Below are 20,266 nucleotides of genomic sequence, written 5' to 3'. Positions count from 1 at the left end.
TGCTGTCTTGTGATTTGAATCACACACATCCAGACTGAATGTAAGTAAATATACAGGCATGAATGAACAGTAGTTACACAAGTAATAAACACTTTCATGTTCGATGGTGCACCCCAAAATGCTCCTGTATACGTACATTTAGACATGCACAGGAAAATATATTTACACAATTAATATAAAAGAAATAATCAATAATTAAACTATACCAAAGTCTAGAGCATGACATCTCAACAACTCCCGACCAGATTAGCATTACGTACCAAGGGGAGGATTTCTGGATGTCTGACGCCTCCTCTAGCGCCACCATGAGGCCAAACTTCCACCTTTTAATATTACAAAATAAATGTAGATGTAATCTGTCACAGTTACTGAGAAAATATGTCATTCAATTCCAGTTAATAATAAAAAAGTTGGTGAATAAAAAGTTATCAAATTTAATAGGTTGCATTACTTTGATGAAGTACTTAAAATAGTTACATTACTTATTACATTAAAACAGGTAGTAGCCTAATCTAACCTCAAAAGTAACCTTCAAACGTTAAAAAGCCAAATATGAGCTTTAGTAGAAATATATAAAGTAGCACACAATGTAAATAATCAAGTTAAGTACAAGTACCTTGAATGTGTACTTAAGTACGGTACCTGAGTAAATGTAATTACATCCCACACACTCGTGTCCACACACAGTACTTTGAGTGTGTGTGTGTGTTCTGACCGCTGGGCAGCAGGGGGCAGCAGCGAGCTTTAAGACAAGCGAAGAAGAAGTGACCGCTGCCCCTCCTCCTGCAGTGCATGATGGTCGGTGTGACTGCTGCTGTGTGTGTTTTCCTCCCGGTTCCTCCGGTATTCCTGTGATGGTGGAGAAAACAAACACCGGCTGCTGTGCTTCACACGACAGGTACGGACTCGGCGGAAGCCCCGCAGTCCCTGAACTTTCCCGGTTTGTCTCTTATTTAATTTCGCCTGTCAATGTTAGCGGTTAGCTGTAGCGGCTAACCTGCTAGCATTAGCCAGTCTACGTGTAACCCCCGCTGACAACATTAGCTTTAGCATTAGCTTTCGGCAGAGGCCGCGGATATTAACAGCCCTATCAGCCCTGTCATCCAAAGTAAAATTGGGGTTTGTGTGTCTTATGTCACCGTTTAGTGCTGACTTCACTGTCAGCTCAGTGGATTTAACGCTAACAGCTACAGCAATACATGCACAGGAGCTAAGCTAACGCTAGCTGGCTAGCTCCTGTCACTGCTGCTCTGTAGAAATACACCAGTGAATGTAACTAAGAACATTTACATTTAAGTAGTGAGCTCAAGTGCAACGGTATTTGTACTTCACTTGAGTATTTCCATTGTATGTAACTTTGTTCTTCCACTCTATTAACTTTACATTTAAAGGTAAATAGTGTACCCTTTACCTTGTATGTATACTATTACTTTTGTTCTGACAGCTTTAGATTCATTCTTTGTTTTTTTGTGAGTCCCTTAAACTTTACCTCAACACTAAATTGCTGTAAACTACTTTAAATCGCTTTAAACCCTGAGTGTTTAGATTAAGAAGCTATTAAGGACTGAAAGTGTTGTTGATAATGAGCTTTATTACCAAGTGGAAACAGCAACACTGAAAGATTTTACTCTTAATTGGTGTTTTTATATATTTTAACAGGAGCACAGACCAGCTAAATTGTAAACGCAGTATAAGAAAGAAGAAAATACAACTACTTACTTTAAAATGACTAACCAGAGCCTTCATTTGAGATGTATATTGATTATCAGGGGATATTTGTTTTTACAGCCATTCCACAGAAACGTACAGATATTCACAAAACGACTGAACACACAGATTGCGATGTATAAGTACACACGTGGCAACATACAGATATAGACCGTACACAAACTCTTGTGTAACGTGAAGTGCTGGTTGGTATTACAACATCTTTACTGAGAGACAACACAAAGATGCAGTCTATTTTAAGATTAAAAAGTCATTTATTCTTAAACTGGCAGAGCTTTTGCCGTTTTAAAAATGGCACCTACATGTCGACATTCAGGTTTACTGATCGCGGCTGGATTATCTCTGTGTTTTCTGTAATCCACCTGTCATTTGCCGTTGTCGTTTTTCCGGTATGGTTAAATCCTTCTCTTCTGGTCAAACAAAATGAACTAGAGGAGGAAATATTTGGCTGCTTGTACATTCTGCAGTCGGCTGTGAGAGTCTGAAGTTTTACACTTTGAAGTATTTATGTTGTCGTTAAAGACTGGACACTTTTTGAGGAGCTGAAACACGAGCAGAACTTTCCTCTAGTTCTGTCCTATAGATTAAAAGCAGAGGGTTTCACACCTTCAACAGTCTGAGCAGTGAGATTAGATCTGAAACAACGCATCTCTGCTTCACATCCTGCGCTGCTTTCTGTGCCATCAAGGTTTTATTTTGGAGAAGGCCGATGAGGTGAATGTGGCAGGACGGTCACAACTTGTGCTCGGAATTGAGTTTTAGGGTCATCCATCCATCCATCCATCGTCTACCGCTTATCCGGGATCGGGTCGCGGGGGCAGCAGCTCCAGTAAGGAACCCCAATCTTCCCTTCTCCGGGCCACATCCTCCAGCTCCGACTGGGGGATCCTGAGGCGTTCCCAGGCCAGTGAGGAGATATAATCTCTCCACCGAGTCCTGGGTCTTCCCCGGGGTCTCCTCCCAGCTGGACGTGCCTGGAACACCTCCCTAGGGAGGCGCCCAGGTGGCATCCTTACTAGATGCCCGAACCACCTCAACTGGCTCCTTTCAACGTAAAGGAGCAGCGGCTCTACTCCGAGTCTCTCACGGATGGCTGAGCTTCTCACCCTATCTCTAAGGGAGACGCCAGCCACCCGTCTGAGAAAACCCATTTCGGCCGCTTGTACCCGTGATCTCGTTCTTTCGGTCATGACCCAGCCTTCATGACCATAGGTGAGGGTAGGAACAAAGATCGACCGGTATATTGAGAGCTTTGCCTTCTGGCTCAGCTCTCTTTTCGTCACAACGGTGCGGTAAAGTGACTGTAATACCGCCCCCGCTGCGCCGATTCTCCGGCCAATCTCTCGCTCCATTGTCCCCTCACTCGCGAACAAGACCCCGAGGTACTTGAACTCCTTCACTTGGGGTAATGGCTCATTCCCTACCCGGAGTAGTTTTAGGGTCAATTAATCAAAATAATATTTTGTTGATTAATTGTCGATCTATAAGATCTCAGGAAATACGAAACCCAAAAAAGTAAAATGTTCTTAAGGCGAAGCGTTACATCCTGAAATGCTGAACCAACAGTATAATACGACCACAATAAATTCAGTCTACTGTCACCTTACTTTATTTCTTTATATTCTATTTTGTGTATTCTATAGATGCTCTATAAATGTATATTTCTACTGTTGGTATACATATACATATATATATATATATATATATATATATTCCTTTTTCTTTTTTACTCTTGTGCAATGCCTGATAACATTAGAATTTGGGATCAATAGTGATCGATCCAGGAATCCATCTAAAACATAGATAAGCAGCAAATCATCACAAGGCTGCTCGTCTGCTGAAGGAGTGAAACCCACGTGACAGAGACACAAGACATTTAAAAACAGCTCTCAGAAGTGTGGACTTGATGAGCTGCACAGGTGTCACCGCTCTGAACCTGCAGGACGAGCAAAAAAAACACTTTCAGTTGCAGTTTGCTCTTCTGCAGCCGCCCAATACAAAGTCACACTGAACAGCTGTGACTTCCTGTACTTCAGAGAACTTTCCGTCAGCGGGCTTTGAGAGAGTTCGTACCAACAGTGTGTCAGTGTGTGTGGATGAGAAGATTTACTGTAGATTGTTTTTCAGTGGATTTAAAGCTTTACAGGATCAGGCTGACATTCTATATTTTTATTATATAACCATATTATATATGTTGATACCTTCTGACTTTAAAAAACACTAATATATAGTTTCATTAAAACATTTGCAAAATGGCAGCTCAGTGTAGTTTTGACTAAACAAACAGGAGGAAAAAGAGCATTTGTTGCGGATTAATCCACATTTGGTGCTCTGGTGAGTATTTGGTGCAGCGTGTGTGTGTGTTGTGTGTGTGTGTGTGTGTGTGTGTGTGGTGTGTGTGTGTGTGTGTGTGTGTGTGTGTGTGTGTAAGTAAACTACAGTGTGTTGATAATGAAGGAACATGTCAGAGCAGCAGTGAAGCTCACTGATGTTTTTGGACAACAATGGAGCTCTGTGGCTCAGAGGAGGAAGATAAATCAGCTGTGATACACGCAGTACTTCTTAGTGGATACAGATTTGTTGACGACAAAGAGAAATACATCGACAGCCGCATCCTGTCTAACGTCAGCGCTTCATGTGTCTGTCTCCAGCTAGCCTCCTGGGAGGCGAGTCCCAATGCCATGGCCTCCAGCCACGGCTCCTCCCCAGTGCCTCGCGGAGGCCGAGATGGGATCTATCACAAGGACCGGAATACCCCCCCGCCTCGCTGCCGGTCCATCCGCTCCCTGCCCGACGTCTGCCCCAAGGAGCCCACAGGTGGGAGCAGCTGTCGTAGCTTTTGTAGAAATCGTTTTAAGGCTTTAATGTCAGAAAGTAGTTAAATGTGTTCGTCGTAGTCGCCAGAAGTGACGTCTTCATTTTTGTCTAAAACCAACTATTCAGTCCTATTTCCTGCAGGTGAGGGGCGGGGCCTGTGTGATGGCCCCTCCGTGGTGGCGGAGCACGACAGGTGGACGGTGTACAGCTCGAAGGTCAACCTCCCCGCCGCGCTGAATGACCCGCGGCTCGCCAAGCGGGAGTCCGACTTCTTCACCAAAACATGGGGGCTGGACTTCGCAGAGACGGAGGTGATGCCCTCCTTCTACCTCCCCAACATCACCAGGGAACACTTCGGACCTTACCTGCAGGAGATGGCTCAGGTAACACTCACACACACACACACACTCACACACTCTGAATTATTCAGAGTGTTTCTGATGCACAGAGGAAGGGTTCACTCGGACCTCCCTGATTGGACCTTTCTTAAATAGTTATTTCTCACAGAATGTGAATGTTTCATAAAGACCATTTATTTATCGACTTACAAGAAAACTAATTAACTGATTAAATAATTAACTAACTAATTAACTGATTAACTGATTAACTGATTAAATAATTAACTAACTAATTAACTGATTAACTGATTAACTGATTAAATAATTAACTAACTAATTAACTAATTAACTGATTAACTGATTAACTAATTAATCACAGTAACACAATTTCTACTTTTTGATAATGTCATAACATTTGAGTGGAAGGAAAACCTCACAGAAGCTTTAGATGTACAAACAGAAGACAGTCGCAGCCCTGCTTGTTGGATATCATCACGTTGCGTTCGGTCTTACTTTACTCCACCCTGCTTTACTTCGGGTGTGTCTGGAATCCTGTTGAAGCAGGTTCAGCTTCTCCCGTCTCTTGTTCTTGGCTCAACACTGCAGCCTAAAGATTTCTTGCTTCGTCTTGATGACTTGATCTCTAACTTCAAATTGCAAAAAGAAAACACAGGTGGAGTAAAACACGCTCACCAGTTTCCAGCGTCTCCTTTCTTCATCCTGCACTTTGTATTTGCAGAAGTGAAAAGCTTTGTCCTGGTGGTTGAGTTTCATTCACATGCACAGCGTGTCATTGTGGTTCCTAGTTCCTGCTTGGGAACCTTCTGCAGTTTCCTCCTCTTCTACAAGTCATTTATTCTTTGTCACATGCACAACAATTACAGAGATGCAAGTAGTGCAGATGTTAAAAATAATAAAATATGTAATGGCTGTGCACCGCAGATGGAGATATTTATGGGAAACATAATTCAAACCCTTTCATGCGCACAGTAAAACATAAAGGAGGCGTGTGCTTCTTCTGCTGAATGCGTTTACTGTTTCCTGTTTTTATTGTTTGATCAAATCCTTTTAAATGTCAAACCCCCGGGACACATGTTTGTATTTGTTCTTCTGCATCTAGAACCTGAGAGCTCTTTTACATTTTCAGATGTTACAAAGTGTTAAAATATCTTGAGGTTTGTGATTTGTCCTCGTGTAATAAAGATCTAAAGATCATCACAAAGTGTTTTATATGATTTAGTTTCGTCAACCTGGTTAATCAGACATTTGTCCCGCGGCAGCTTTATATTCACGTCCACGCAGCTGTAAAGGGAAATAAAAGTTTAGTGATCCTTCGATGAGCTGATTGTGGTTCCAGCTCCAGACTCAAGTGTTTTTATTTCTTATCATTCCTGTAAGAGCTGTGTAGCTTTTAGAAACTTCCCCGACGTCACCGTCTACTTATCGCACTGCATTCATTTCCTCCTTCAGGTTTCATAATGATGTTTTACAGACCAAACGATGGTAAGACAGAAGATTAGATGCCAGACATTCCTCTGCTGCTTCCTTATTCCTTTAATGCGTCGCTTCATTTAACAGGAAGCGTGGCCTTCGAGCTCCACCCTCAGGACAAACCTGACATTTAACTTGAGGAGTTGGTGTGGCTCTAGATGTTCAAAAGAACTGAATCTTATTTTGTCTTTCTGTGTTTTTATTTTTAGAGGGAAAGAATCCACGAACGCTGCAAGACGATCTGTCCCAACAAAGACGACGTGGAAGCTCTCTCCAGTATCACCACCAACCACGGTATGAATTATTAACCAGCTGCTGCAGGACGCTCCCCGACAGCCTCCTCTCCCTCCTCTCCCCGACAGCCTCCTCTACCTCCTCTCCCCGACAGCCTCCTCTCCCTCCTCTCCCCGACAGCCTCCTCTCCCTCCTCTCCCCGACAGCCTCCTCTACCTCCTCTCCCCGACAGCCTCCTCTCCCTCCTCTCCCTGACAGCCTCCTCTCCCTCCTCTCCCCGACAGCCTCCTCTCCCTCCTCTCCCCGACAGCCTCCTCTCCCTCCTCTCCCCGACAGCCTCCTCTCCCTCCTCTCCCCGACAGCCTCCTCTCCCTCCTCTCCCCGACAGCCTCCTCTACCTCCTCTCCCCGACAGCCTCCTCTCCCCGACTGCCTCCTCTACCTCCTCTCCCCGACAGCCTCCTCTCCCTCCTCTCCCTGACAGCCTCCTCTCCCTCCTCTCCTCGACAGCCTCCTCTCCCTCCTCTACCTCTTCTCCCTGACAGCCTCCTCTCCCCGACAGCCTCCTCTACCTCCTCTCCCTGACAGCCTCCTCTCCCTCCTCTCCCTCCTCTCCTCGACAGCCTCCTCTCCCTCCTCTCCCTGACAGCCTCCTCTACCTCCTCTCCCTCCTCTCCTCGACAGCCTCCTCTCCCTCCTCTCCCCGACAGCCTCCTCTCCCTCCTCTCCTCGACAGCCTCCTCTCCCTCCTCTCCCTGACAGCCTCCTCTCCCTCCTCTCCTCGACAGCCTCCTCTCCCTCCTCTCCCTGACAGCCTCCTCTCCCTCCTCTCCCTGACAGCCTCCTCTCCCTCCTCTCCCTGACAGCCTCCTCTCCCTCCTCTCCCTGACAGCCTCCTCTCCCTCCTCTCCCTGACAGCCTCCTCTCCCTCCTCTCCCTGACAGCCTCCTCTCCCTCCTCTCCCTGACAGCCTCCTCTCCCTCTCTCCCTGACAGCCTCCTCTCCCTCCTCTCCCTGACAGCCTCCTCTCCCTCCTCTCCCTGACAGCCTCCTCTCCCTCCTCTCCTCGACAGCCTCCTCTCCCTCCTCTCCCTGACAGCCTCCTCTCCCTCCTCTCCCTGACAGCCTCCTCTCCCTCCTCTCCCTGACAGCCTCCTCTCCCTCCTCTCCCTGACAGCCTCCTCTCCCTCCTCTCCCTGATAGCCTCCTCTCCCTCCTCTCCTCGACAGCCTCCTCTCCCTCCTCTCCCTGACAGCCTCCTGTCCAGTCCATAAAAATGACGAAACACACGTCACCTTCTGAAACATGCTTGTATACTATATGCACGTTCACAATCCAGTGTTCCTCTGCAGCTGAACACGCCTGAAATTTAGAAACATGTGACCTGACCAGCAAACTCCCCTGATTGGCCAACAGATATAAAAAAGAAATGCAGTTATTAAGTAGATTTATAAATCTGTTCTTTCTTTTCTTGTTTCTAGACAAATCCCGAGCTGAGCTGGAACAAGTCCCGAAGGTAAAACTTTATCTCTGTTTGTATCGCTTCAGTCGTAGAAACTGAAACTTTATTTGTTATTAACTTCTTCTTGTGTTTTGAACGTGCAGATCTTCATGAAGCCTGAATTTGCTCTGGACGACCCCGCCACCTTCAACAGCGTGCTGCCCTGGTCGCACTTCAACAGTGCCGGTGGGAAGAGCAGCAGAGACGTGGCGTCCTCCAAACTCCTGCAGGAGAAGGTGAACTTCATCCCCTCTGCAGAACACGGGTCACAGGCTTTTGTCACATGTAAACTTCCAGTTAAACTCTGTCTCTGCCTGCAGCTGAGCCACTACCTGGATGTGGTGGAGGTGAGCATCGCCCGGCAGATCTCGCTGCGCTCCGAGGCGTTTTTCCACGCCATGTCCTCACAGCACGAGCTGCAGGACCGGCTGCAGGACACACAGCGGGCCGTGGCCGTCCTGCGGGGCCGCACTGCTGCCATCGACCGGGTCATGTGCCAGGGGCCTCTACGGGCCCTCCGCACCGCCCTGACCCGCAATAACTGCGTGAAGCTGCACAACAAGCTGAAGCTGATGGCGGCGGTGCATCAGACGCAGCCCACCGTGCAGCTGCTGCTCTCCACCTCCGAGTTCGTCGGAGCGCTGGAGCTCATCTCCACCACCAAGGAGGTGTTGCAGCAGGAGCTGCAGGGGATCCACAGCTTCAGGTGAGGGGGGGGGCTGGTGTCTGTGGAGGATGTTAATATGATCTCTGGGTTGATCTTTGGCAGCTGTTTTTACATTTTGTCTTTGGTGATTTGGTGCGTGGATGTATTGAGGTGCTTCCACTCATGAACATGTCTGAGTCAGAGACTCATGCTGAGCAGACACTGAAGCAAAACATGAGAAAGTGAGGAGGAAAATACAAAACAGCTGCAAGCTTCTGAGCCTTTACTAATTCAGCTTCTTGTATTTTCTGTCGCTTTTTAGCTCACAGCTCATCAAAACATGCATTCGACCTTTAAAGCCTCAGAACAGGAAGCTGTGCTGACAGCAGTCAGTCAGAAAGCACACTGACTGTCTGACTGTCTGACTGTCTGACTGACTGTCTGACTGTCTGACTGTCTGTCTGACTGACTGACTGACTGACTGTCTGACTGTCTGTCCCTCCCTCAGACATCTGGGCTCCCAGCTGTGCGAGCTGGAGAAGCTGATCGATAAGATGATGGTGGAGGACTTCAGCATGTACGCCCGCAGCGACCTGAACCGCTGCCTGAGGGAAGACGAGCCGCAGGTTCTTGAGAAGGTTCGACTCCAAGACATTTATTAATTCCCGTGTTCGTCCCCGTTTTACATGTGAAAGATTATTCACACAGTTTTTACCCCAATTCCAGATGTGAATTATACATCTGGAGTAATTAAACATTTATTTATTTATTTAAATTCGATCCGTGTGGACCAACTAAAACCAAGAAGCGCTGAACGTACGTAAAAAGTAGGACATCAGTTTACCAAAAGCAGGTTTCAGGTTTATTCCTCCTTCTTCTTTAAAGTCTTGTTTTTGTGCAGCAGCTCGAATCTGACCCGCGGCCCTTTGCTGCGTGTCGTCCCCTCGCTTCCCTTTCTGTCTCTACAGCTGTTCTAACAATCAAAGACGAAAATCTTTAAAAAAGAAAAAACATTTTGCAGACGGACGGACAACTGTCTAATGTACTGATGTGACATGTTGTGTATTTAACGGATGCTGTGCCCATCGCAGGTCCTCAAATCAAACGCTGCCTCACAGAAGGTTGGACACACACACACACACACACACACACACACACACACACACACACACACGCCTTAAAATCAAATCAAAAATCACACTTGCTGCTTAAAGCTCCCTCGTCTCAGCGTGGATCAGTGATCGATCAAATCTTGTCTGGGGATAATTATGTGAGCGTTTGTTTTAATGTGCATGGAGTACCAGGTGGGTGGAGTTAACGGCTTTAAAGCTCTTTTAAACAACGTAACTGTTTCTGTTGGTGTAACATTAGTAAAACACTTGTGGTGAATCCATCTTGTCTCCAAGGTTAAAGAAACACGTTGTTTCATTCTGAAGAATAATCTTTGAGTTTGGGCGTATATATGTTAATGATTAAGTTAAATACTGTTTAAAATGTTAAATGTTCTTTAAACTATGAATTTACCAAATGTATTAAATAATAATCATTGAGTTAATAATTATAATTATTATAGTTTATTCGGGTTTTTGTCTATTTTTCAATTTAAATATTTGCTAATTTGAGGCAAGACATCCTGTTGCACAGCCCGCGTGAACCTAGATATAAATACGATTTAAAAATAATAAAACATTTTGTGTCAAAAGGATAAAAACATTTAATCATCGCGTCAACATCAAGAACATAATTGTGATTTTCATTTTAGCTGATTACTTCCTGTGCGTCAGTTTTAAAGTATTTATTGTTTAAATTGGAACGGCTCACCCCGAACTAAAGATGATATTAATCGTGGATTCATTTTGTATTTGTTGCATGTGATGTTAGATCTCAGCTGGTGGAAGAAATCCTAATTCATCTCTAATTGAATGTCTTGGTGCTGAAACGCTGCCGCACGATTATTGTTGAGGACTCGATCTTTTGTGTGTGTGTGTGTGTGTGTGTGTGTGTGTGTGTGTGTGTGTGTGTGTGTGTGTGTGTGTGTGTGTGTGTGTGTGTGTGTGTGTGTGTGTGTTAGGAGCGTCTGGAGTGTCTGGTGTTCGGCCTGCTGCGGCAGAGGAAGCTGGACTTTCTGGATATCTACGGCGATGAGATGATCATGGCTGTGAAGGCCATCGTCTCTCAGGTACAACATCCTGACACTACACACAAAGGTCTCTGAGTTGTTATGTGATTTGAAATTGAATCTGACCGGATCGTGTGTTTCAGTGTGTGGCAGAAAATGTTTTGCACATGGAAGACATCGACACTGAAGTCGTCACTAAGTAAGTACGAACTGAGTATTTTCACAGTGCTTCAATAAAACTACGTTTAGAATCTTTTTTATATATATATATATATACACACACACACACACACCCATAGAGAACAGTCTAGTTTTATTAAAACAAAGTGACACGTGTGTGTGGTTTATATATATATATACGTGTGTGTGTAGTTAATATACATACAACTGTGTGATGTTTTCAACATTATTTAACGTGTGTGTGTCTGAAGGCTCGCTGACCAGATGCGTCTGATGACGTTCCCTCAGTGGTTCGAGCTGCTGGAAAACGTCTTTGAGAGTTTCCTTCTCTTCCTGCAGAGGATCAAGGTGGGTCCAAACTCTCAGCTGCAGAATCACAATCAGCTGGATCAGTGTGAACACATGTGAGGAATATGACTCTCGATGCACTTACACACACAGAAACTAACAGGAAGACAGAAACGCTAAACTATGATATACAGAATATATATATATATATATATATATATATATATACACACACACACACACACACACAGGGTATTTATGTAAAAAGAAACAATGACCAAAAACATGCAATGTCTATATACAGGTCAAGTAATTAAATAATGTTGTGTGTTGTTAGAGGATCATTTTATCACGGCTCACATGTTTTATTTCCCTGCTGTCCGTCTGTCAGGCCACTCAGAGCGTGATCAAAAACGTGGTTCTGGAGGTTCTGGCCTCGACGCAGAAGATCCGGCTCCTGGAGGAGGCCGGTTCAAGGCCTTCAGTTCAGGAGGCTCCACACGGCCCGTCGCTGCTGCAGGGGGAGGCAGAGCTGGCCTACCTCACCCACGAGGGTCTGTTCATCAGCGACGCTCTGAACGAGGCCCAGAAGCAGCAGCAGCAGCAGCAGGGGGGGGTCCCGGATCAGAGCTCTACTGCAGGCTCCAGGATCCAGCAGAGTCGGGTGGAGGCCTCTGGTTACACGGAGACCTCCGTCAGCAGAGAGCAGAGCTACATGTAGGTCACCGGACATTTCTCTTTTCATTTTTACTTTTCTTCAACATTGACGGACTTCACAGGAGTCCAGACGCCAGACGGTGGCGCCGTTATGACCAATGTTTATATTTTGACCAATAATTTATTCATGTCTTAGAATTAAATTCTGTTTTTAAGTTTCATCTTTTTTCACAGTTGATTTTTTGCAGCACTTGTGAATCATACAGGTTGTAAAGTCACAAACAGGAGAAGAGGTATTCAGCTCAACGTCTAAAACTAAATATATATATATATATATATATATATATTAATATAAAAAGCATTAAAATAACAAAAACAATAAAATCAATGAATATAGAATTAATTATAATTATAATTTTAATAAAATAATAGACCAGAGTACAGTTAAAGTGCATTTATAGGTTGTTATTCAGCGGTGACGCGTGTTTGTCGTTATCATATCGTAATAGCACCAGTTCTGTAAAGTGTTCTGGTCTGCAGGTCCGGTGAGAACATGATGCCTTCTGATCTGGAGCTGAACCGTGTGATCAACAACCTCCAGGAGCTGCTGTTCACCGCCTCCGACGTCAGCCACGACCGCTGCGTCAAAGTCCTCACGGCCAGAGCCAAGGTGCAGTACAACAATACGAATGTTTAGAAACAGGATTCTGATTCTGTCGTTAACCTTTGATGCAACACCTGCGCTCAGCTCGCACATTAACGATGACATCATCAGTTTACCACACGTCCTTCAAGTGAAAGTAACATTTTATATATTTAATTGTAAGGATTTAAATGTCTGAATTCTAAATAACAGCAGAAATAAATTAGATTAGTTCATTTTTAATGTTTTATTTATATATATATATATATATATATATATATATATATATATATATATATATATATATATATATATATATATATATAATATATATATATATATATATATCTCACTATTGTCTTCGTCTCTCGTGATGCTTCAGTTATTGATATTCTCATGTTTGTTTTGTGTCGGAGGAAACGGAACAGCTGTATAAATGATTAAACATCGTCTCCTACAGGACGGCTCTCTGGAGCGTCTGAGCTCGGCGGAGTTCGTGTGTCTCTCTCAGGCGGTGGAGGGTTTCGTCAGGGACACCGAGGAGCTGTGCGGCCGGCGCAGCTCCTCCCTGAGGGGGGCGCTGCAGAGCCAGGCCAACCGCTTCGTCCACCGCTTCCACGAAGAACGGAAGACCAAACTCAGGTTAGCAGCAGCGTCGCTTCAGTGAAACTACCAATAACAAACAAAGTAAAAGTCCCGCGTTGACGATGTTTCTACCTGCAGCCTCCTCTTGGATAACGAGCGCTGGAAGCAGGCGGAGGTTCCTGCCGAGTTCCAGGATCTGGTGAACTCCATCGCTGATGGAAGAATTGGTCTACCAGAGCGCAAAATCCCAGGTACCCGAACCTCCTCCAGATCTCCCTCCACCCTCTGCTTCTCCTTTAGCGCCTGGAATGATCTGATAATCATTTTATTATGAAACACACTTTGTGCACCACCCGTGTTAAACATACGAGCGCTCGATTATGTGACTCATCACTATCACTAATCAAACATCAAACCACGTAGAAGCAACAGCTGGTTATTCTCCAGAATCCCTTTGTAAACGGATACCATAAAGCATGTTCACCGAACAGTACAAGTATTTAAGCTTCATGTGTCGGAGGGAGACTCGTGATCTTCAGCAGGTGCGACGGTTTGATTGGCTGCTGGTTGTTCACAGAAACAGACTCGGCATTAAAAGCACGAGGAGATGTCCGAGCGTCAGATAGAAGACAGAAAGAGCTCCTTAAATACTTAATAACATGTCGTACGTGTGGATCCAGTAACCTTTGACCTGCACAGCGATGACAGACGGGAAACATGAGCTGTAATCAATAACCTGCTGATCAACAAAGAGACGTCACTTCTGTGTGAAGGCGTTGACTTCAGGTGTAACACGCTGAGTCTGTGTGCAGGTCCGGAGGACAGGAAGCCCGCTGACTTTCTGCTCGTCAACGGGCAGAAATATGCCGTCGTCGGGTACGTGACCTCCGCCCGCTGCCGTTTGTATCAGACGACGATTCAACATGAAATCAAAGTCCGAAAAATAAACATAAGATGCAAAATGTGAGAAGTTGTGACGTCGTGTTTCTGTTTCTTCAGGACGGTTCTGCTGCTGATCCGGATCTTTCTGGAATACTGTCAGTGTGTCAACGACATCCCATCCATCGCCACCGACATGCTGACGCGTCTGTCGGACCTCCTCAAGGTCAGAACCCCCTCAGACCACGTGCACGTCCAAACCCTCGTACAGCTTATCTGTTAGAGACGCCGTCAGCTGATCAGTCAAAGTAGACGTGCACAGACGGTAACATCACCGCCAAACACACGACGCCGCTGTCACACGGTTTTGTAATTTGGTGCTGATTTGGTAAAAATTAGATATTTAATAGTTAATTATTTATTAAGAACATCTTAGAAAGTCTGTATCAGCAGGTCGGACTTAAACAATACAAATAGCATTTATTATTATTATTATTATTATTATCTTATTATTATTATCTTTATTATTATTATTATCTTTATTATTATATTATCTTTATTATTATTATTATTATCTTATTATTATTATCTTTATTATTATTATATTATGATTATTATCTTATTATATTATCTTTATTATTATTATCATTATTATTATTATTATCATTATTATTATCTTTATGATTATCTTTATTATATTATTATTATCATTATTATTATTATTATATCTTATTATATTAGTATTATTATTATTATGTATCTATTATTATTATTATTATTATCTTATTATTATCTGATTATTATTATCATTATCTTTATTATTATTGTTATTATTATCTTTATTATTATTGTTAATATTATTATCATTATTATCTTTATTATTATCATTATTATCTTTATCATTATTATTATTATTATCATTATTATCTTTATTATTATTATTATTATTATTATCTTAATTATTATTGTTAATATTATTATCATTATTATTATCTTTATTATTATTGCTAATATTATCATTATTATCTTTATTATTATTATCGTTATTATTATTATCATCATTATTATTATTATTATTATTAATATTATTATTAATGAGTCGGTACCCACCAGAAGCCCTGCAGCCGTTCCTTTAACATTGTTTTTAAAGCGTTTCTTCTTCTTGTGTTTCTGCAGCACTTCAACTCTCGGAGCTGCCAGCTGGTTCTGGGAGCCGGAGCTCTGCAGGTTGTCGGTCTGAAGACGATCACCACCAAAAACCTCGGTACGACCGACATACCAGCGAGATCCTCGACCTGTAACGGAGCTGTTAGTGCGTCGGTCGCTGTATCTGACAGTGGAGACGCTAACTCTGTCCCTCAGCCTTGAACACGAGCGTGTCCTCTGCTGTCTGATGTTCAGACTCTTTCTCTGTGTGTTTGCAGCGTTGGCTTCCCGCTGCCTGCAGCTGGTGGTTCAATACATTCCCATCATCAGAGCTCACTTTGAGTCCAAACTGCAGCCCAAGCAGTTCAGCGTCCTGCGACACTTCGACCACATCACCAAGGTAACGCACATAAACAGATGAACACTAAAGGAATACATTCAAACCCTTCCTTAAGTATAATTATGTGAGTATCATCAGCTGCATGTCGTTAAAGTACGTGCAGTGAGATGTTCCCTGTGAGGTTCAGTACATGTGATGCTTCTGGATTAATATTCCTGCTGCATTAATGTGTGTGTTGTGTGTTACTGCTGTACATGTTTAAGGTTGTTCTAATGTTCCCTCCTTTACATCCTGTTGGTAGTGTAATCTCCATCAATGCATCATATTCTATAAGATCATCATATGTTTGTAGCGTCTCTGTCCTGTGAGAACCACGTGTCTCTAAAAAGTCTACTTTTCATGAGCTCCTCACAAAAACAGCCTGTTTTCAGCTTTGTGACGATGCATTTACAGCTGATCCAAGAGGCTTTTTAAACACTTTATTTATCTGGAGGAGGAGGAGGATCTTCTCAACACATAAAGGAACACTTCATCACACAGTGTATCACAAACACTCCACACATCTGGAGGTACAGGCTTCACACTGGACAGGGAGGAACTGTGATCAGTAAAACACACTTTGTGTCTCTGAGTAGAAGTATAAAGTTTTATGAAATGAAAATACTCAAGTACAACTTCGAGGTACTTTTACTTAACTTCAGTACAGTGTTGGAGGAAATGCACAGAGTTACAACAGATCACACAACATTCCCCAGATTCCTCTTTTCTACTTTGAAGATACTTTTATAACTTGTTGTCGTTGCTCTGCAGGATTACAACGATCACATAGCAGAAGTTTCTGCTAAGCTGGTGGCCATCATGGACAGTCTGTTCGAGAAGGTTTCATTAAAGGTGTGTGTGTGTGTGTGTGTGTGTGTGTGTGTGTGTGTGTACTATACCTTTAAGTGAATTGATATTCCATGCTATACATTATGTCCCATACTATATCATAATTAACTATATTATAGTATGTTATACATGTTTGCATCATAATATATTTAGAATACATCTCTATATTAATACACACTAATTACATAATCCTATATATTAGTCTCTTTATTTTAGATTTATAAACCTTATTTATTTACTTTCTCTTATTTCTCTACTTATTTCTGTGCTCGTGCTACAACCACTGGGATCAATAAAGGTTTATTTTCTCTGGTCTTAAAGTACGATAAAAACACGTGATGTGTCATGTCATGTGATCTCAGTCATGTGATCTCAGTCATGTGATCTCAGTCATGTGATCTCAGTCATGTGATCTCAGTCATGTGATCTCAGTCATGTGATCTCAGTCATGTGATGTTCTGCCCTCAGTATGAAGTGAAGGCTCCGATGCCCTCCGCCTGCTTCAGAAACGTCTGTAAACAGATGGCGAAGATGCACGAAGCCATTTCTGAACTCTTACCTGAAGAACAGATGCAGGTGAGACTCGACTGCTGCTGTTAATATATTAATAACATGATAATAAGATGGTTATAAGATGATAATAATATATTAATAACATGATAATAACATGATAATAACATGATAATAACATGATAACATGATAAGATGGTTATAAGATGATAATAATATATTAATAACATGATAATAAGATGATAATAAGATGATAATAACATGATAATAAGGTGGTTATAAGATGATAATAAGATAATAAGATGGTTATAAGATGATAATAATATATTAATAACATGATAATAACATGATAATAACATGATAACATGATAAGATGGTTATAAGATGATAATAATATATTAATAACATGATAATAAGATGATAATAAGGTGGTTATAAGATGATAATAAGATAATAAGGTGGTTATAAGATGGTTATAAGATGATGATAATATATTAATAACATGATAATAAGATGATAATAACATGATAATAACATGATAATAAGGTGGTTATAAGATGATAATAAGATAATAAGATGGTTATAAGATGGTCTGTGTGAACAGAAACAAGCTGAAGTCTCACATGTTTGTTTCTGTGCAGATGTTGTTTCTGAAGATTAACGCCAGTTTTAAGATGCACCTGAAGAGGCAGCTGGCTCGACTCGGGGTCGTTAATGACGGAGGACCACAGAACGGGTAAAGACACACACACACACACACACACACACACACACACGGTTTATATTAGAACTGCAACTAACAAGTATTCCATCAGCAGTTATTGTTTGGTTTATTAAATGTGTGTGTGTGTGGTTAACTGTTTGACTCGCTGCTGGTTTGCAGGCTGGTGGTGGTGGACGTCGCGTTCTACACGGAGAACATGCAGGCGCTGAAGAGCCTCGACCGGCTCGACCTGAACATGGGCGAGATCTGGGAGCAGAAGAGGTGATGGAGGACGAAGACGGGACGGGGGGGACCTCGGGGGCCGACCGAGGTTGGAGGAGGCCCGGAGGGACCAAAAATACAAAACGGAGAGAAGGGCAGCGACACGCCGGGGGCTTCCTGAACAGCTCCACCTTAAAAAACTTTATCAAGTAACACAAAGAGCCTCCTTCAGACTGCTGCCTCATCTCACTGTGTGCAATGCAACAGAAATACTAGTAACTTATTAGAGAGCGTTTCAGCGGGAGGTACGGGTGTAGATAATGTTTAAGAACAGGCGGGGTAATTTATTTTTCTGTCGTCTTGAGAACAATCTATACTGCGGCGGTCTTTTTCTCCACGTGTTGGAGCGGAAGGGATTTTTATCACCAACGCACACGGACACGGAAAACACTTTTCGCAGACTTTTGCTCAAAGTTCACAGCCGAGGATTCAGATCACATGATTCATCCAAACCTCGTTCATCAGCTGGTTTAGTTTTTTCTCTGGTGAAATGGATTCCTAAACTTTTATACTCTAACACAAGGATATTTTCCAGACTAGTTGTGTTCAAAGCCTGGAGATCCAGACAGTGTAAGCTCTAGAGGAACCCGGAAATATGTAATTGAAGAGTTAATTTCCTGAAAACTTTAAATAACAAACATCAGGACATCGCAACACTCGGCTACATTCTCCAAAGTAAAACACTCTAATCTGGGAAAAACTCTTCAATTACATTTATTTCCCCTCAAACTCTCCAATTATGCATAAAGTTTTCTTGAGCCGAGGGATTCAGTCGTGATGATCCAGACACGAAGGTCCTTTTTATACGTGGTGTTAATTGATGAGTTTGCAGAACATGAAGCATGAAAATCAGCTGTTGACTCAAACTGCTGTTCTCCCTCCTACTGTACTTTTATTTAATCTGCATGAACATGAAGCTTTTTGTTTCCTCTGAAGCTGAAACGACTCAAAGGAACAAGAAATCTGATTTATTCTTTAATGAATATCTAAATTTAATCTTTAATTAGGAAAAACAAAGAAGTCACTTCCTCGTGGTGCATTCAGGTGCTGTCAGTTTTGATGCAGTCATTTGTGCTAATCAAAATAAAAGTGCAATAGTTGAGCTAATTCAAAGCAATTTTACACCTTTTCAATTCCTCAAATATAAACTAACAAATAACTTGGTCAAGATGAAGTGGAACTTTCTGTATTAAAACTATTAAATATTGTATAAAGTATATAAACATAGAATTAAATAGATCGTCCCCATTGGCCTGATGTCGGTATTTGTGCTCCTCTAGTTTTTACTGCACTTACCTTGTCCGGCCACTCGGGGCGCTAAAGTACAGTTTCCTTCAAACGTCAGATTTTCTGTTCCTGAGTGAAGTTCAGTCGTTGAGCTCCGACCAAAATGAAAACATCTGTCCAGCTGCCGTCACATCACCTTCAGTCTGCAGACTTACAGCAACACTACAGGCTGATCCTGAGATAATGTGATACAACAGCTGCTTAAATGTTCTCCGTATCAGCCGCGAGTCAGAAACGCAGTTTAAACCCAAAGTGAGTCGTGTGTGATGTGACCGCAGCTGTCCTGAAAACAAGAAAAGCATCAACTATCCTCACTGTCCGCTTCAGAAGTGCCTACTTTTGATCGACTGTCAGAGACGACACATCTGAGCTCTCCACTACAGTGTGCCTACCATACCACTGTGTGTGTGTGTGTGTGTGAGTGAGTGTGTGTGTGTGTGTGTGTGAGAGAGAGAGAGAGAGAGTGAGAGTGTGTGTGTGAGAGAATGAGTCGGGCTGCATGTCTGAGAATCCAAAATGTCTTGAATCCTTCAAACCTGATGTGAATAAAACAGGATGATGGAGCGACTTGTTTCTCCGTTTGTTTATCTGCTGCAGTTTTCAGATTTCTTACAGAAACAGAATAATCCTTTGAGAAAAGGTTGGTTTGGTAAACTTAGTAATTACTGATGCTTTTCTTTCAAAGATACAAATAATAAGTCCAGGAAAGTGAACGAGCTCTAAATGTTCCGCTGGCTCTGCTGTTAGTGAAGAGGTCTAAACTGATCAGCTGCTGGTTCGTGACTTCCTGCTTCACCATAGATGCATCTTTTTCATTCAGGAATTAATATGAAATATGTATTTTTACACCACTACATGAGTTACTTTACAAACTAAGATTTTACATGAACATGTAACTTTTTTACACCATTTGATGACTTGAGCTTCTTTTGGTCATCGTGAAATTGTGACCGCATTCCTCAATAAACAATATAAAGAACATCTGATTAATTCATGATCACTAGT

At 42.6% G+C, this 20,266-nt stretch overlaps 1 protein-coding gene across 4 annotated transcripts; it reads left to right on the top strand.

The window, feature by feature from the left end:
- The first annotated feature begins 750 nt into the window (after nucleotides 1–750).
- On the top strand, nucleotides 751–20,240 carry vps54 (VPS54 subunit of GARP complex). Of its 4 annotated transcripts, none has more exons than XM_029450617.1 (23): nucleotides 751–898; nucleotides 4,380–4,545; nucleotides 4,672–4,928; nucleotides 6,584–6,668; nucleotides 8,089–8,123; nucleotides 8,213–8,344; nucleotides 8,429–8,814; nucleotides 9,263–9,392; nucleotides 10,826–10,933; nucleotides 11,017–11,072; nucleotides 11,305–11,401; nucleotides 11,733–12,058; nucleotides 12,539–12,668; nucleotides 13,102–13,283; nucleotides 13,365–13,477; nucleotides 14,039–14,102; nucleotides 14,226–14,331; nucleotides 15,282–15,369; nucleotides 15,530–15,651; nucleotides 16,402–16,482; nucleotides 16,948–17,055; nucleotides 17,631–17,725; nucleotides 17,873–20,240. In XM_029450617.1, exons 2-23 carry the CDS (start codon nucleotides 4,410–4,412, stop codon nucleotides 17,976–17,978), a joined length of 2,943 nt encoding a protein of 980 aa, XP_029306477.1. In that variant the 5' UTR covers nucleotides 751–898; nucleotides 4,380–4,409; the 3' UTR covers nucleotides 17,979–20,240. The 4 variants fall into 4 exon arrangements, with proteins under 4 accessions (XP_029306477.1, XP_029306514.1, XP_029306403.1 ...); XM_029450654.1 differs by having other exon boundaries at nucleotides 767–940; nucleotides 4,687–4,928; XM_029450543.1 differs by having other exon boundaries at nucleotides 767–940.
- Nucleotides 20,241–20,266: the final 26 nt, after the last annotated feature.

The sequence above is a fragment of the Cottoperca gobio genome, chromosome 1 (genome assembly GCF_900634415.1).
Source record: "Cottoperca gobio chromosome 1, fCotGob3.1, whole genome shotgun sequence".
Lineage (NCBI taxonomy): Eukaryota > Metazoa > Chordata > Actinopteri > Perciformes > Bovichtidae > Cottoperca > Cottoperca gobio.
Note: the sequence above shows the minus strand (reverse complement) of the source record. Positions and strands in the feature narration are given on the sequence as shown.

Bases quoted from the DNA above. Each gene is read 5' to 3' on its own strand.
- vps54 (XM_029450617.1), top strand. From the start codon at position 4,410: ATGGCCTCCAGCCACGGCTCCTCCCCAGTGCCTCGCGGAGGCCGAGAT. The intron at 11,073-11,304 runs GTAAGTACGAAC...GTGTGTCTGAAG, and splicing joins GACACTGAAGTCGTCACTAA to GCTCGCTGACCAGATGCGTC. The intron at 17,726-17,872 runs GTAAAGACACAC...GCTGGTTTGCAG, and splicing joins GACGGAGGACCACAGAACGG to GCTGGTGGTGGTGGACGTCG.